The sequence below is a fragment of the Akebia trifoliata genome, chromosome 13 (assembly GCF_017979445.1).
Source record: "Akebia trifoliata isolate Shusen 1 chromosome 13, ASM1797944v1, whole genome shotgun sequence".
Taxonomy (NCBI): Eukaryota; Viridiplantae; Streptophyta; class Magnoliopsida; order Ranunculales; family Lardizabalaceae; genus Akebia; species Akebia trifoliata.
The window spans coordinates 32,120,858-32,138,559 of NC_141387.1; the positions used below are offsets into that span (position 1 = coordinate 32,120,858).

Sequence of the window (17,702 nt, forward strand, 5' to 3'; positions counted from 1 at the left end):
AACTTATAATAAGTAAAATAGAATCCAAAGTAACCCTGTTGGCTATTTTAGGAGTCCTAGAGGGTGGAGAAAAGGAGATCCGATATCCTCCTTTTATTCATTGTGGTGATAGTAGTTTTAGGAAGAATGATGTGTTGAAAGAGGTGAGTTAGAATGTTTTGGTGTAGGTAAAGATGGTCCAATGTCTCTCATTTACAGTTTGGAGATGATAGCCCCATATTATTGGTGCTTTTCATTCTCATTTGAGATTCCTGAGGGATTTTGTTGCTATGAAGCGGTCTCTAGATTGAGCATAAATCTAGTTAAGAGCAAGGTTTTTGGTGTTGTTGAAATTGAACAGTAGAAGTAATGTGGGGCTCCCTTGGTAGTGGTTTGGCACTTTGCTTACTACCCATATTGGTCCTCCTTTTTAGGTTACCCATAGATCCAAAAGAAGGAATCCAATCATAAAGAAAGTCGGGAGAATAATGGCTACTTGGAAGTCTCAGTATCTACTAATAGGGGGATAGTTGAGTTTATTAGAAACATGCTAACTAGTATTCCCGTCCATTTTATAGATTTGTTCTCCATCCCCAATTCCACTGTAAAGAATTTGGAGAAAGTGTTTCGGGATTTTTTATGGGACAATAAGGTCAAGGCTCACAAATATCCTTTGGTGGATTAAAAGAAAGTACATCTCTCAAAAGAGAGAGGAGGCTTAGAGGAGAGAGAGATTAAGGTTATGAATCACGCTCTTTTAGGAAAATGGTTATGAGATTTGGAATAAAACAGCTAAAACTTTGGATGAAGGTCATTCAGATTAAGTAATTAATTGATGTGATCTTCTTAAGGATTTAGTGTTTGGAGAGGAATTGAAGATTTGTACCATGACTTTATTAAGAGATTACACTTTAAGGTGGGCAAGAGCCATAAGGTATACTTCTAGGAGGATTATTGGTATGGAGATTCTACATTTGAATTCTTGAGTCTCTTTGGCCTATCTAGTGGGATTAACAATGAATTAAAGATTTTAGGATAGTGTCCATTGAAGGGTTTTGTGGGGCTCAGCTTCAGGAGAAACAGTGAGTGCAAGATTGATTTTGGTGTCATCCTTGATTAACAATTCCCCTTGGATAAGGATAAATGGCAATGGTCGAAGGAACATGATGAATTGTTCATTGTCAAATCTTTCTAAAAGTGACAAATCTTGGGCCAGGTCCCCATTTTCCGGGAGATCCACCATGTGGATATCCAATGTCCCGTAGAAAGTGTTCTTTGTGTGTGGCATGCTTCTCTGCATGAAACCTTTGTTTGTTGGTCATATTATCTATAGAAAAAAAAATTCATTATTCACTTTTGTTCCATGTGCATATCTAGTGAGAAAAATGCCAATCACCTCCTCATTCACTGTGACATTGTTAGATCAATATGAACCTATTCTTTTGACCAACACAAAATTTATTGGAATAATTACCATATTATGTGCTTGAATTGTGTCTAAGCTTGGCATACATTAGCACTCTCAATCAGGAATCGTTTGTTCTAGAAATCAATTCCATTTCCAATATGTTGGGGTCTTTGAAAGGAGTAGAATAAGGGGTCGTTAGCCTGAAAGGAGGTGGATATCCACAACATCATTTTAGACATTAAGGAACTTATTTTCGCATTGTTCAAAAAACTAAATTATTCAAGGATTGTAAAGGGATTTATTAATTACTTCCTTTGTTTTAGATAGGACATTTTATGAAGGGGAAGGGGTAATTAGTCAATGTATTTGTGTAGCTATATCTTTTCTATGTAACTATCCTTGACCTCTATTTTGCTATATCCAATTTACCCTCTTTCCTTATTAATAATTTTTTTTTTTTTTTGATAAGTTAAATTTCATTAGAACGGGGACGAGAAGTCCCAAAAATACAAAGCTAGAAAAGAAGAAAAACAAGGAAAACCAAAAAAAAATCCAGCTAATCTCCCAAATTACAAACTATATCTCAACGAGTGACAAAATCCTCAAAGAAAATTCCCTTGAACACTTGTGAAGCCTTTCCCCAATAGAAAGTAATCCCAAAAGATTAATCTTGAGCTCCTCAATCGATGACTCCTTTCCTTCAAAAGTTCTCTTATTCCTTTCTTTCCATAGGCCCCAACAAACGGCAAAAGGCAATAGACTCCACAAGATCCACTTTGAGCGGCGAAAAGGAATCCCCCCAAAATAGTCATAGATTAAATAGCTACCAGATTGTATGAGGTAGACATCCTTCCAAACCGAAAAGACTAAGGTAATGAGCCCACAACAGATTCGCTATTTCACAATGCAAAAAGATGTCGTCAGCCGTTTCAAGATCTTCCATGCATAGGACGCAACAATTTGTTGTTTGAAAACCTCTTCTAATGAGTTGATCCATAGTGGTTAACCTACCTAAGGATGCTTGCCACGCGAAGACTGAAATTTTTTAGGGAACCTTTGTACCCCAAATCAGAGAAGTAGGGAACATGGAAGTCGAAACTGATAATTCAGCCATATACATAGATCGCAAGATGAAGGCCTCTTCTCTTGTACCAGCCCATAATCTACAATCTTCTTGTTCACTAAGTGTAATTTCCACATCGACTAGCTCCAATAGACACTCCACACTTCTCATTTCCCAATCGTTGAAGTCCCTCCTAAAACCAAAATCTCATGCTCTCTCCAAATCATCCCCCACCAGGAATGAGTCGATCTTTTTGTTTGAATAATTGGAACTATTAAGATGATCCAATGATCAATAATCATTCAAGGAGTAGGTTTATCGATATAAATTCTTTTGTAGATAGGAATTTTATTTTTGTTGTTACACACAAAAAAAAATTCCCAGATTGTTGGGTTGAAGCCAAAACCCACACCCCTCCACATGAGGATGAGGTTGTAGCCAAGCTCCTTCAAGTTCTCTTCAACCATAGAAAGAAATCAAACTTCTATTCATCTACTACAATTAGGCCATGAACCTTGAAATATACACATTTTTTGTTTTGATTTGAGCTTCCACTTAGATAATAATTTGACAAAAAAAATGTAACAAAAACATAAAGGAATACCATTCGAGTACAAATTAAGAACAAATAATTTATATAAGCATTTTATAGAAATAATGGAAACTTCACATCTTAAAAATTATAAAAAGCAGATTCCTAATTAGCAGTTCATCTAAAACCATCAGAAAGGTCTCAAGTAGATAATGATGGCTGATGAATGTCAAACTCTTATTAAATCAAACAGAAACATATGAAGGTATTATAATTTGAGAGGTCAATTCTTCTTCTTTCAGAACCCAAATGTTTCTTTTATTTGCCTGAATAGTGGATGAAGCAACATGGGAGTTGAAAGACATAGGGATCTGGATGGAGTGAATAGGCTCTGGAACTAATAATTCCTAAAAATATGTACATTAATCAAAGATTACCGGTGGTATTCCAGCTTGAAGGGAGAGCTCAGCTGCTGCTAAGGCAGTCAAGGGTGTAAGTTCAGAGGGTTTGATAACCACTGTACAACCACAAGCAAGAGCAGGGCCAACCTGATAAAACATAAAGATGAAACTCATGATCTTGTACATGACAGACATCCAACAATCAGGTTTTATATTTCTTTTTTATTGGTAAAGGTTGTCTACTTTCAAATGCCCTATTATAACAAATAGGCACAATTCCATCATGGTTGAACTATAATGGGCTACAACATACCTTACGAGTGATCATGGCCAAAGGAAAGTTCCATGGTGTGATCGCTCCAACAACACCTACAGGCTGCAAAAGAAGAATGACACAAAACCATATATAAATAAACAGGGAAATGGCTGTTCATTAACTTGCAAAAGACTTGTCCATAAGTTAAATAGTGAAGCAAGTATATAACTACTGAATGAGTGATTGATATGGAATAAATAACATGGAAGTTCAAAATTGAGGACAATTAAGTAAAACTTATTAATATGACGATCAGACTACTACTGTCACTGAATGAGAACAAACAAAGGCTTGCATGTTTATGTGTTCTCCTTTAGAGGGGATCATATATGCAAGCTTCTTCCTTCAGAAACTTTGTGGGTAATTCGGAAGGAGAGGAACAGGTGCATTTACGAGGGCAAAATGACATTAGCAACGATGACAATGGGGCCATTGTAACGAAGATTGAGGCCTCCTTAACCCAGTGAACTTTTCTTCCAAATCTAAGGTGTGCTTAATTCATTTTTAGGTGGGGACCTTCTACACAAGGTCTGTAAGCTCCTTCAATTATGTATTTTTTTTTTATAGGTAAAGATCAAGATAATTTCATTAAAAAAGGGGATCGAAGTGGACACCCAAAAGAGTACAGCAAACAAAAAGACCTATCAAAAGCACAGCCCACAGTAGACACTAGTCCATGACTAGATTACAAACCCTCTCCCACCTTACAACAAAATTCTCAAAAAAATAAAAATAAAAAATGCCCCGGAACTACTTAAACAGTTTCCCCAGAAAAACAAAAGGGCTAAGATGCCTAACACACCGTCCTGAGGATTTGAAACCTTCCTTTCAATTATGTTTTGAGGTGCCTATTAAGAATCTTTGTTACTGGTTCTTTATGTTTTAGATATATTTGCTCAGTTGTATCTTTGGCACCTTTTCCAATCACTATACTTCAAAGTATTAAAAATAAAACAAAACCCAAAAAAAAAAAAAAATGGTGGCAAGTTAAAATTCAGTGGGACAACCTGATAGAAATTCAAGGAGGCATACAGGAACCAAAAATGTGGTTGGGGGGAGACCAGATAAAGGCTGTCAACGCAAAAATAAGTGAAAGAGACCTATTGTAGTCAACACTATAAATGTTCTGCACTTGAATTTTGACACTACAAAGTGCAAACAATTGTTACTTCTCTCTTTCCTTGTGGCTTAATAGTACTTATCTATCATCAGATGGGAGTAAGTGAAAAAGACATTTTGTGGTCACAATTGCCACATCCACTATAAATATTCAGACACTTGGATTTTAAATTTAATACTACGAAGTGAACACAATTGCCACATCCACCACTAATGAAAACCAACTGTAGCTCTTGAATCACTTAAGAGAGACGCTAGTTGTTTAATTCAAGCACAAGAATCATCCATCCAAATTAGATTCCAATTTCATTCCCTTGTTCTTCTCTTTAAAAGAGAATTTATTATCATGATACAAATTGATCCAACTTTGTATTCATGCTGACCAAATCAGATTTAAGAGGAAGAAGTTGCACTTGAGAAACTAAGGCAGATGAACTTTTATAATAAATCGTTCTAGTGATGTTTCTATTGATTCTAAGGTCTAGCATAGAAGGTTAACAGAGACAGGAGGCAACCCGGTTGTGATCTAAGTCAGGTGCTGTCTGTTCAATTTCCATAGATACTCGATAGAGATAATAACAGCAATCTCGCTCTCACATCCAAAAAATAACCTATATACAAGCAAGCATGCACATGCACACACACACACACACTTAAAAAATATAACCTATATAGACGCACGCACTCAGTTTACCTCCTCCATTCACTCTATGGAGACAATAACAGCAATCTCTCTCAGAATATATATATACCAAGCATGTGCACCCACATACACACTCAAAAAATATAACCTATTTACACGCACGCACTAAGTTTACAAATGGGCCACAGTAGTCGAAATCATGAGACCCAAAAAAAATCTCAAGCTAAAAAGGTAAAGGGTTCAGATTCCTCCATAGCTAAAATGTTTGTTTCAATGGTATATAAAGGCAAACTAGTAGAAGTAAACATTATACAAACTGAGTATGAAGGGGCAAGGTTGCTAAGTTGGTTAAAGTATGTGAGTGCTTGATGCAACGAGCTGGGCTCAAAACCCACCTTCACCTACCAATTATTGACCACTAATCTCACTTGGCTAGCTTAAAATATATACATATGCATAAAATATATAATCTCAGACTTAATACATGATGTATAAAACTCACGTGAAATTATGAGATAAACTGATCATAAGCTTCTTTACTGCAGTCTCTCATAAGATGCAAAGATTTTAATAGTCAACTAAGTTTCTCTAATGAAATTAAACTGTGAAAAAAAAATCTGAGGCATCCAAAACGAGCAGGCAGCTAAAGAAACATAGCAATTATATGTAGTGTTTACTTTATACAGCATCGATGGTCCAAGCCTATATAGAGGAGGGTTATGTCTCGTTTAGCTGGTGTAAACCTTAAGTCTCCTCCTAACATGCATCCACTACTTGTAAGCATAGTCACCAAAGTCTCCTAATTATTGAAAAAGTAGCTATTAAATCATGACTTTTTCCTTCACTGTTTTAATCACGACTTTTTTAATAATACGTTACTTCTATGAACTTCGCGATTAAATCACGAATAATGCGTAAAATAATGAGGATGCAAATGAGAATGACATTGATTTGATGTTTCTGATGTGTAATGAATCCTAATTTGGACACATGATTGTAGTCTTTTTTTATATTTTGAATAATATAAACCTTGAATATGTTGTGAATCTGTGGTTACCTGTTGTGGATGGATGCATAAATAGTATCAACATGGGAATTCTTGATTTATCATTCTAGTTTAATATGGAACTTGATGATATAGTATGAAAACACCCACTAATAGGAACCATTACATAGCCCTAATCTAGCTCGATTTTTTCCCGACTTTTTTTTTTTTTTTTATGTTTCCCAATTTTATCAAATTTTCCCCTTGCCGACTTATTCCCGAACCCCGACTTGGTGACTATGCTTGTAAGAGACAAGTCATTAAAAGTTATTTGTAGATAATTTTTTTTAAAAAAAATTATGGGAATAAATGTGTATGTTACTTTCAGGCAAATATTAAAAAAGAAAAAAGGTAACATTGACATTGAACTTGAAATACAAAGCTCATTATATACTTGCCTGTTTTAAAACAAATAATCGGCGATCAGCTAGTGTGGACGGAATTATATCACCGTATACACGTTTTGCTTCCTCAGCGTAAAACTCGATAAAGCTGGCCCCATAGCTAACCTGTGAAGTAAATCTCTAAATTACATATGTTGACATCATTCAAGATGGAGAGTAAATGAAATATAGCACAATAGCTGATCTTCCAAATTTATTTAAAGCACGAAAACAAATGGGATACCTCACCAATAGCTTCTTTCAAAGGTTTTCCTTGCTCTAATGTTATAAGCTTCCCAAGATCTTCTTTGTGGGCAATCAATAAATCATACCTTCAAAAGCATGTGAAGAACAAAGAGAAAATCAAACAGACATCCACAAGTACAAAACAATATAACAATATCTGATGCAGCATCAAACATAAAAGTATGTTTCAAAGCACTAAGCTACTCAAAAGCGGCTCTAGTAAAGAAAATGCTTTCATCAGAAAATTGGGGACAGGAAATTGTTCATCCTCTCTCCCTAACTTTTAATCCCTCAACAAGACCTTTATCTTTTCAATCGATAACAACTTTAATCCAGAGGCCCTTGCAGTCATTCTACTTAATGCTTCAGTCGTAGGTGTTAGGGGCAATTTGATGACTTTATAATGAGTTTTTACTGAGTTTTCATAGGTTGAAAATTCATGGGAAATAAAACTACAGGATTGGGACATAGATGGCATTTCTGATTTTGTTTTATTTAAGTTGTTTTAAGTTTTATTTTCAACCATTGGATCTCGTTATATTAGTTGGATGGTTGAGATTAGATTAGGGTTTAGAAAACATTATAAATACTTGCTTATTGCAATAATTTTCTTCAATGAAAAATGATGTATAAAATTGAGATTGGAGCTTTGATATTCCCATTAATGGAGTGGTGTGAGGCCATTTTGGAGTGAATCCAATATAACATTATTTTCTTCTAATTTTTATTTTTCTTTTCTATTCTTTTGTTTTTCTTGATTTTCTTTTAATTCCTTGTTCTTGTTTTTCTTGATTCTTGAAACCCCTTTCTTGATTCTTGAAACTCCTTTCTTAATTATTAATTATTGATTCTTGAAACCTACAAACCTCAACCCTTAATCATTTCCCATTTTTTTAACCCTATTTCATTAATCTCTTTTCCAAATCTTTAACACTTGATTCTTTCCTTATCCTACAAACCTTTAACCATTTTCATTGGGATTATAGTCATACTTGCAAAAGCTCATAATTAAATACCCTAAACCTTCCCCTAATCATAGTTTCAAAATGTGGTAATTGAAAATTTTTGTGTTTTATATTTCAACATATAGTCAATTGGGATTTTGGAAACCCTTTTCCTATTGTCGCCCAAATCCTTAACCCAATTCCAAAAATCACCTCAAATCAGATTCCTTAAAACCCTTATTTTCCTATTTTTCCTTCACTGTCCTGCATCAGTTAGCCAATTGGGGATAACAATCAAGAGATCAAGGCCTACTAGGTCGGAACATAGGCAGGGCCAAATCTTGATGTAGAAAGGTACCGAGGCAAAAGAAGCTTACGATTCTGTTGGTGTGAAGTGAGCTCTAACAATCGATGCGGCTAAAGGAGCCCGCTTTGGTGGCCCTACGAGGAAGTGTTGCCCATAAAAGTCAGCTTCAAGCCTCCGGCAACCGCCTATCCCAGTGGGAAATTCATTCCGGAAATAAAGGGGTGGGGTTGTTTTCCTATGTGCAAAAAAGGAGATGAAAAGGAGGAAAAAGCAAAGGAAGCAACTTTCGCCAAACGCAAAGGAGCTAGAGCTCTTCTAAATAGTTATGTTCCGTCAACTAGCACACGTAGGCTTGACTTGACTAAGCCCCATGTATTGGGCCTCCGTTTGCTCCATAGTTTGTTACTGGCGTGTATGAGGAGTGTAACATGTGGCAAACGCTCGTCTAAGAGCTTGAGAAAAAGTTGGGACATGTTTCATAGCCCTTTTTTAGGGCAATTATATCTAAAACGGGCAGCCCAAGGAATCAAGATAGCCAAAGGGGGAACCTTCAACTGGATTGAATAACGTTAATCTTCAATTTCTTGCCCTATACCCACAGCAACCCCTAATGAACAAAAACACAATCTAAAGTCACTATGGATTCAGTAGAGCAATCAAGAGAGAGATAGAGCTTGGTCATTTGTCTTTTTTGGGGAATAAATTGAAGGAGTAATTGGACTCCATTCTCATTATGCTCTATAAAAAAAAGTTATGTGCACCATACCATTAGATGTGCATTAACAAGATCCAACAATCATGAGTTGCCTTGCATCCTCTTAAGGGTCTTGTACACTAACTAAAAATTTCCTCATGAATGTATTCTACCATTATGGTATTCCATGAACATGTGTATTCCATCAACCGACAATTATATGGCATGAAAATTTTCTTTTCTTCCTATATAGTGCATATAATACAATTAGGATCATCTAAGCATTTAATGGAAGTAATGACAAACAAATTGTTACTTGACATTTGTAAGGCTATCAAAACATACCATTTTCGTAGGCATTTGCTCCTTTCGCTTGCAGTGAGTTTGCTCCAAGCTGTACAAGAGTGAGTGAGAGAATGAGGAATAAATTATCAACTAATAATCTTAAAAATAAAAAAATCAAAGTCCGATCTAATCCAGTGCAAAGATAGCACAAATATCAAGTATCATCTCATGTCACATTACAAATACCAGTTTTTTTTTTTTTTAAAGTAACCCAGTACAAACAGTATCCTTCATCTTTGTGCTAGAAGTGCCTTATTGATGACCTTGAAAGAAATTTGGCAATTTTTAAAGGTATTGAAACGCATTATATAACTCCAAATTTTTGGACGACCAAGATTCGTTCAACTTTTTCAGGATAAGAATATCATGGTGATAATGATTGGAATGTGTTATTTTTTAAAAGACAAACTAGTGGACAGCACACATAAAATTCGATCCAGTCTAGTTGACAAAACCTATTTGGCTTCATGCCGAGGATGTGTAACTATTGAGGCTATTTTTCCTACTTTGAAAATTAATGGAGAAGTCTTTGGAAAAATGGAGAATCAATAGACAGATTTATTTACATAGAAAAAAACATATGATAGAGAGTCTAGAGAGTTAATGTGGTGCACTTTTTAGGTAAAGGAAAAAAGGGAACCATGAACAGTATATTGATGTTATTAAAATGTGATGGAATTTATAACTCCTTTTAGAGTAGTTGGAGGTTAGATAAGGGAATTTCCAGTGAGAGGAATTTGCACCAAGGATCATCCCTAATCCATACCTTTATGCTCTAGTGATACATGGTTAACTACTCAAATTAAAGGGGAAATCCCATGATGTATGTTATTTGTATATGTAATGTAGTGTTTGTCAATGAAAATAGAGAAGGAAGGAATAAAAAACTAGAGCAATGGAAGGATGTCTTAGAAACGAAGGGCGACTAAGACAGACTGAAATGAACGTAAGGCTAAGACATCGCTTAAGATTGACAGACTAGCAAAGATGAGCTCTATCAGAATAATCTTGTCCCTCATATATAATTTCTCATGGCAATTACACCAACTAGATGTGAAGAATGCATACTTCGCGATGATTTACAAGAAGAAGTGTACATAAAAACACCATTGGAATTCCAATTTTTAGGTAGCGAAAGAAAATTTTGTAAGCTCAAGAAGGCTTACTATGAACTAATCACCAAGGACATGGTTTGAGAGGTTCATTTGAGCAATAAAGAAATTGGGTTACAATTAATCATGCTATGTTTATCAAACATAAATAGGACAACATAATTGCCTTGATCGTCTATGCCGATGACATTGTGGTTACAAGGAACTCTCCTAGAAAGATGGATTCCTCAAGGTATACATAGAAAAGGAATCGAGATAAAAGATTTAGGGGTGTTGAAGTACATCCTTGGCATTGAGCTTGCCAAGTTCATAAAAAGGATTTTTATCTCTCAGAAGTCCATCTTGGACCTCCTGAAAGAGATATGTAAGGTTGGTTAAACACTAGATGAGATACCAACTAAACATAATCACAAGTTGAATAATTGAAAAGAGATGATAGCTTTCAACAATTGGTGGGCCTAATCTGTCTCTCTCTTTCTCAATTGGACAACCTATGTTGCAAGTATTATTAATCAATTCATGCATGCTCCAAGAACCACTCATCTTAAAGTTGCACACAGGATTCCTAGGTACCTCAAGTAGGCGCCAGGAGGAAGGCTATCACTCGCTAAGCATGGACATAAGAAAGACAACAGCTTTTACCAATGCAAATGGACTAGGATCAACTACAGATCATAGGTCTACTTCAAGCTATTGTACATTTGTTGTTGGCAACTTAGTTACATGGAAAAGTAAGAAGCAACCAATTGTTGCTCGATCAAGTGTTGAGGAAGATTTCAAGTCCATGGCATATGGGGTAATTACTATGGTCCAAGACTTTATACGACGGGATATGGAAGTTGAGGAACTGGAGCCAATGAGCTTATATTGTGATCAAAGCTACAATCAATATTACTCATAACCTAATTCAACCTGACAAAACTGAACATATTGAGGTTGATTGTCAATTATCAAAGAAATGCTCAAGAGTAGTCAAATTTGCGTTCCTAATGCTCAAGAGTGGTCAAATTTATGTCTTTACATTGCTTATGTACCTATAGTCATTTTATAAGCTTGTAAAGGCATTTCACAACACATGAATCATTTTATAAGCTTAGAAGGGAATTTAATGCGGAACGTAACTAATGATGAGAATTACTACAATTTTATTTCGCCAATGGCGAAATCTTTCCAATCGAAGATAATTGATGGAGACATCAAATCTTAAAGAGTAGATTTCTATTTTTATCTAGATTTCTATTGTAGGACTTTATTTTCATGTTTTATTGACTTATTTTGATGTTTTATTGACCCATGGTCTTAGTATAATATTTAGGGGCAGTTTAGTAACTTTATCATTTATTTAAGTTTCTTAGGGTTTGAAAATTAGGAGAGAGAAAGTTACGAAAATTAGATCTATTTATATGGTATTTTAGTTTTACTAGGATTCTTAAATTTATTTTCTTTATATAGACTATATTAGGGTTTTTTTATGAAGGAATGAACAAAAAGAAAGCTTGAGCTTGATCTTCCCAACAATGGGTGTGGTGTGAAGCAATTTGGAGTGAATCCAATATCTCTTTCTTCTTCTAATCTTTATTTTTCTTTATTTTTATTCTTTTAATTTTCTTGAAATCTTGAAATCTTGAATTCTTGAATCCATCAAGAATCATATTCTTGATTTTCTTTTAATCATTTGTTCTTGATTTTCTTGATTCTTGATTCTTGACACCTACAAATCTCATTTTGTTTTACCCTTTAACTCTTCCTCACTTTTTTTAACCCTTACTTCATTAATCTCCTAAATCAAATATACTCTATACCCAAATACTCTATCTAAATCCCCATTTTTCTTACCAAAATCAAATTCCATTTTCTTACGTTGAGATTGTGGTCATACTTGCCCAAAATCCAAAAATCAAATTCACCCAAATACCCTAAACCCTCCCCTAATCCATATACCCTCAACCGGAAACGTTTTGCAATCATCGCCTAAATCCTTAACCCAATCCCCAACCAAAATTTCCTAAATCCCCTATTTTTCCTAGATCAAATTCCATTTTTTTATCTCCCCTCGTCGTCCTGCATCAGAATTTTACTCCATTCTCTCTCAAATTTATACCCTTCATCTATATAAAATAACCCTGGATCTACAACAAACTGTCTATTGTAAGCACGTAATTGAAGTTCATAAAAACTTTTTAAGAGAAATTTTAACATATTTCTTAGTAATGTTTATATATAAATAGATAGATAGGTAAATGCAACTTATATTAAGACATGGTGTCGAGGAGACCAACAAAAAGCGTACAAAAAGTAAACAGACCAGCCCAAATGACTAAGACAATCTACATACCCAATCACATCTCCCTGTGAAATCTTTAAAGAAGATTCCTCTAGACTCAATAAAAAAATTTGTAATGTTTACAAAAATAAATATTGTATTTATACCAACAGTTCCTTAAGGAAATAAAGCTTTGATGATGATGATAGTGCTGATTGAGGTGGTAAAAAACAATTCAAAGAAGCAAATTTCAGCAGAAGCTATGGCCCAATATGGATGGAACCTTAGAAAAGCATGTGTAGCTAAACCCAAAATTTCTTACCAGCTTATCTTATAGTGAACCCATTTTTATGCTTTTTATTTGGGCTTATTAGATTGGAGCCACATTAACCACATTATTAGTCATGCATGCAGTGGTGAAGGTTCCCTTTTCGGAGGTATGGAACCAAACCATGCAGCATTATTGATTGAAGCACCAGCCAACAGGAGTACTAGCAAGTAGCAAGTTCCACTTACGGCATGACGATCCAATGGCTAAGTCCAAGAGGCATAAAATACATTCATATTTTTTACTTCAACTCTAGGTACAAAAGTCAAAAGCATTAAGTTTACATGAACACGAAGATCATACTCATAGTTCCAAAAACTGGCATCAAGAAGTTAGTACCAAAAATGTGCTAAGTGTACTAGAAAATACATGTGCAAGAAAATGAAAAAAGGACTGAGAGTATATAAAGCCCCCTACAATTGAAAGTGGTGTATGCTGAAGATATTGCATCACTTGTCTCCCTCCTACCCATGCATGGGACATTTGCTATCACTTTTCCAGTGGCAGGATCGCAGACCTGGCATGACAAGAAACCTCTTCAGCATCCATGCCATCTCCACCAACAGCACTAAAAGAACTATGATAGTAGAGCAGCAAACCTTGGAAAAGTTAGTCAACGGTTAAGGAGAGTAGGATATTGGGAAACCTGGTACAGGGCCTTCAGGATTTCATATATATTTACGATAATAATTTCTGACTAAATCAAAGAGTGACAAGAACTCCAGAGGTGGTTTTGGCTGGCGTAGCCTTGGAGATCCAAGCACATCTAGAAAAACATTTTTCCAGCTATAACTCGATATTATCAGGAACAAATATGGAGGTACATTGGTTTTGAGCTAGAAACACTATTAATATAGGATAGTTATCCCAATTAGCACAAATACTATAGTCCTAGTAGGAGAGCCTGACATCAAGCAGTATTAGGTTTGTTTCACATTCACGCATTATGAGACATTGGAGAAAAGAGGGTACATCGAGATGCTTATTACTTGAAGTAAAATAGCTGGTCTATTCAGATGAGAGATAATTACTCAGTCTGCAATGCAAATACGATTGCTGACTATTTCTTTCAATACAATAGGAATACATATAAATTTTGGGTTATATAATAACTCCAACAAGACATTAACTAAAAGACGTGAAATAAGTATCATGATGCAGACATAAAACAAAAACAATTGTATTTTTCGCATAAATCAGCACAAGAAGCTACCATTCCGAGTTCTTACCATATGGCCTCCAATTTGTTGTCAAGGTCTCGTAAGTGTTAGTTTTATTCAGTCTACTACTACTTGGGCAATCAACATAATTTTCGATGAGAACTTAACATACATGATAAAATGTAAAACAATAAGCACGTTTTCAAACCTCTATGGTCTTTCCATCATATGCTTCAGTCCATTTCCCTCCTATTAGGCCTTGAGTTCGAAAGAGACCAGAACCACTCAGCTGAGTAACAGTGCTTTGTGTATCCATGCTTAACTGACACATCCAAATCCTTTTTTTCAGAAATATTAAATATTTGTAAAATTCCATTAATGATAATAGGTCGGCAAGTAAAGACAACCATCTTCACAGGGTGGGAAAAGAACTTTCAGAACATATGAGAAGAAAACTACATGTTCAAGATGAAGCCAAAGTATAAAGAAAGCTCATGGAGTTTTTACAGTGAAGGGGACTTCAGTTACAAACTCATGTAAAAATCAAGAAAATGATTGGTTGTACAATTTGTAAGCACTCCTACCATAGACATATCCACTTGATGTCCATATTTTCACCTTAAAGAGGTACGAGGAAGAGTGCAAGAGAAGCAACTATCCCTTACCCATTGCGGTTCCCAAACCATGCTACCCTTCCTCAGATGCCTTTTAGGTAGTACTCTTTTGACTTCAATTGTTTATTTCTTTAATGCTACCATTATATATTTCTCTTCATCTTAATTTTAGGATAACATTATTGTTTACCTTTATATTTTGTAATATTTCCAAATTAATTCTTGACTTCCTTAACAAATAAATGGTAAAACAGAGTTCATGTTGCTGACCCTAAATAGTTGAAATAAGGCATTTTAAATAATGATTTAATTGTCATCAAAGCCTTCTCCCAAAACTTTGGGGTCGGCTATGAATATTGTTCCTCCACTGAACCCCTAAAGTCATTCTTTTATTGATCAAGTTATTTATATTCACTCTTTTTTTTTTATCGATAAAGATAAAAATTTATATTTATATTCACTCTCCCACCTCAATCCATGTCCTTTTTGGCTTTCTTCTCGTTCTTTTAGAATCTTTCACTTGCATGATCAATGATTGATGTATGGTAGAACACACAAACCTTGAGTTTATGTTAAAAATCTGGTTCTAGGGTGAAATCTCAAGAACTAAGAGTAATGAAGAATCTCTATATCGAGCAAAACAGACTAGAAACTTCAATCTAGGTTTAAGATTGATAGCAATCAATCGCAAATACTAAAATTAAGAATCAATATCGAGTTCTTATGCTCAAAAATAAAAATAATAATAATAAAAAAACAAATAAAGGGAAGAAGTCTCTCATTTTTTCTTTTATTAATCAATCTTCAAAAAAACTAACTCATTGTTAAATTTGTTTATTGGAGCTCCTTATATAGATAATTTCATAACAACTTAAAAACATTCTAAAATACTAAAAAGTAACTTCCTTATAATGATATCAAATAGCATATGGTATATGCGGTCTCATATTGCACAAAATATTTTTTTTATTTCAAGAAAATAAATAAAAACAGTGAAAAAAGAGGGGGGTGGGGGGAAGGTTTAAAAAATCAGAAAAATATAAGAAAATAAAAACAAACCAATAATAATATATTTGGATCTTAGATATCACTCATTTCTCAAATAGAATAAAATTGATTACATTTAGTCATTTAATAACAAGAACAAAAGAACTCAGGAAGCTAAATAGTCAGTAATATATAAACTATTCATGATACGAGGGTGGCCTACTTTAATTATCCAGTTCTAGTTCTAGATAATTAAAGTGGATTCTGCTTTAATAGTTTAATCATTAGACACTATGATCTTATGTTAGAATGCATAAACTCAATATTTTAAAAAAATATAGTAAAAAAATAAGATTTAAAGATAATATATGCAAGTTAAAGAATAAAAGAAATAGCTTAGAATAATGCATGAATAGGGGGGTAAAAATACGGTAGTTGTAGGAGAAGATAAATTATAAAAAAAAACTTGAATTTAATGCTCCAATAGTCAAATCATTGCCCATTGGAGTAATATGCCATCGCATACTTTTGTATGTCATGGCATAATGAACAAGAAACTCTAAATTGCATATGCAATCGTATTTGACAACACTGCTTCCTAATCTATCTATAACATATTACTAACCTTATAATCCTATTAGAACTCAATTTGAACACCTAAAAGGACTTCTAATTATAACCTAAAGAATAAAAACGAATTTTAGAAAAGAATAGAAACATAAAACAAATTAGAAACTAAGTAGGAAAAGCAACTTTGTAAAATTGAAATAGAAACTAACTAGGACTACTTAAGCAACTTAAAAAATAAAAACACAATAAAATAAAGAGTCCTAAGAGAAGTTGGACTAAGTCTTGTGAACCGGTCAAAACTTGGGTCAAGTTGACATGGTTAACCCGAGTTGACTCAGTCAATGCTGCTGATTTCTTTTTTCGATGCATCTTAACTCAATCATAGGCATTGAGATAAGTATCGGCAAGCCTATCTACATCAATGATCCTTCTAAAAGGATTGTTATCGATCTTCATTCTACAAGATTGGGCCATCCCAATCAACTTCCCATAGTTTATCACCATTTTGTTTTCCTAGGAAAGCGAGGGTTAGTTGTCAGCTTTAAGGCAGCTCCAACGAGTTCTGAACCTAGGTCATGGTATCAACACTCCACAAGCTTTACCAACTTAGCAAAGTTGGCCCTTTCGATAGTTTATCGCCAATTAAGTCTACTACATTCCCACATAGTTGTTCAATTATTGTTTTACCTTTCTTAGCCTTTCCAACCATCCATCTTTGCTACGCTCAATCTATGAGCATGTTATTCCTAATTTCAACCATCCAAAAGTAAACCTCCACTTTAACCATCCAACTCTAATTCTATAGATAACATCCTCTTCATCTTTCTCTATGTAAGGATGATAAAACAAAGACATGGAAAATGATTGCTTTGGGGCATTTCCTTGCCATCTAGATTGACCTACCTTCCTCTCCTTGTGTGTGATTACTAAAGTTACACTCCATATACTTTATCTAGGTCCAACTTTTTTTATAGCATGTATGCTCCAAAGCAGCTCTCCCACCTAGTAAGAGTACATAATTAAAGACTTAGTTTGGCTCCCAACTTATTTTATAGCATGTGAACTCCAAAACAACACTCCCACCTAGTAAGAGTGCGTAATTAAATACTTAATTTGAGTCCCAAAATAAATAAATACTCACTTTTCCATTTTCTCATTACACCTTCACTTAGTAGATTAAATTGCTAAAAGAGGGTGAATGAAGGACTTCGATTTGGAGAAAAAATAAAATGATAAATGCATT

At 34.5% G+C, this 17,702-nt stretch overlaps 1 protein-coding gene across 3 annotated transcripts in view; it reads right to left on the reverse strand.

The window, feature by feature from the left end:
• Positions 1 to 17,702, reverse strand: part of ALDH5F1 (aldehyde dehydrogenase 5F1) — a 34,596-nt gene that overhangs the window by 15,402 nt on the left and 1,492 nt on the right. For all 3 annotated transcript variants that reach the window (XM_086421543.1, XM_086421542.1, XM_086421544.1), the window contains exons 2-8: positions 14,497 to 14,610; positions 13,546 to 13,645; positions 9,426 to 9,474; positions 7,134 to 7,221; positions 6,905 to 7,015; positions 3,697 to 3,759; positions 3,420 to 3,530 (exon numbers count right to left, since the gene is read on the reverse strand). In XM_086421543.1, coding sequence (XP_086277669.1) covers positions 3,420 to 3,530; positions 3,697 to 3,759; positions 6,905 to 7,015; positions 7,134 to 7,221; positions 9,426 to 9,474; positions 13,546 to 13,645; positions 14,497 to 14,610 — 636 coding nt within the window. The remainder of the gene's footprint in view (positions 1 to 3,419; positions 3,531 to 3,696; positions 3,760 to 6,904; positions 7,016 to 7,133; positions 7,222 to 9,425; positions 9,475 to 13,545; positions 13,646 to 14,496; positions 14,611 to 17,702) is intronic.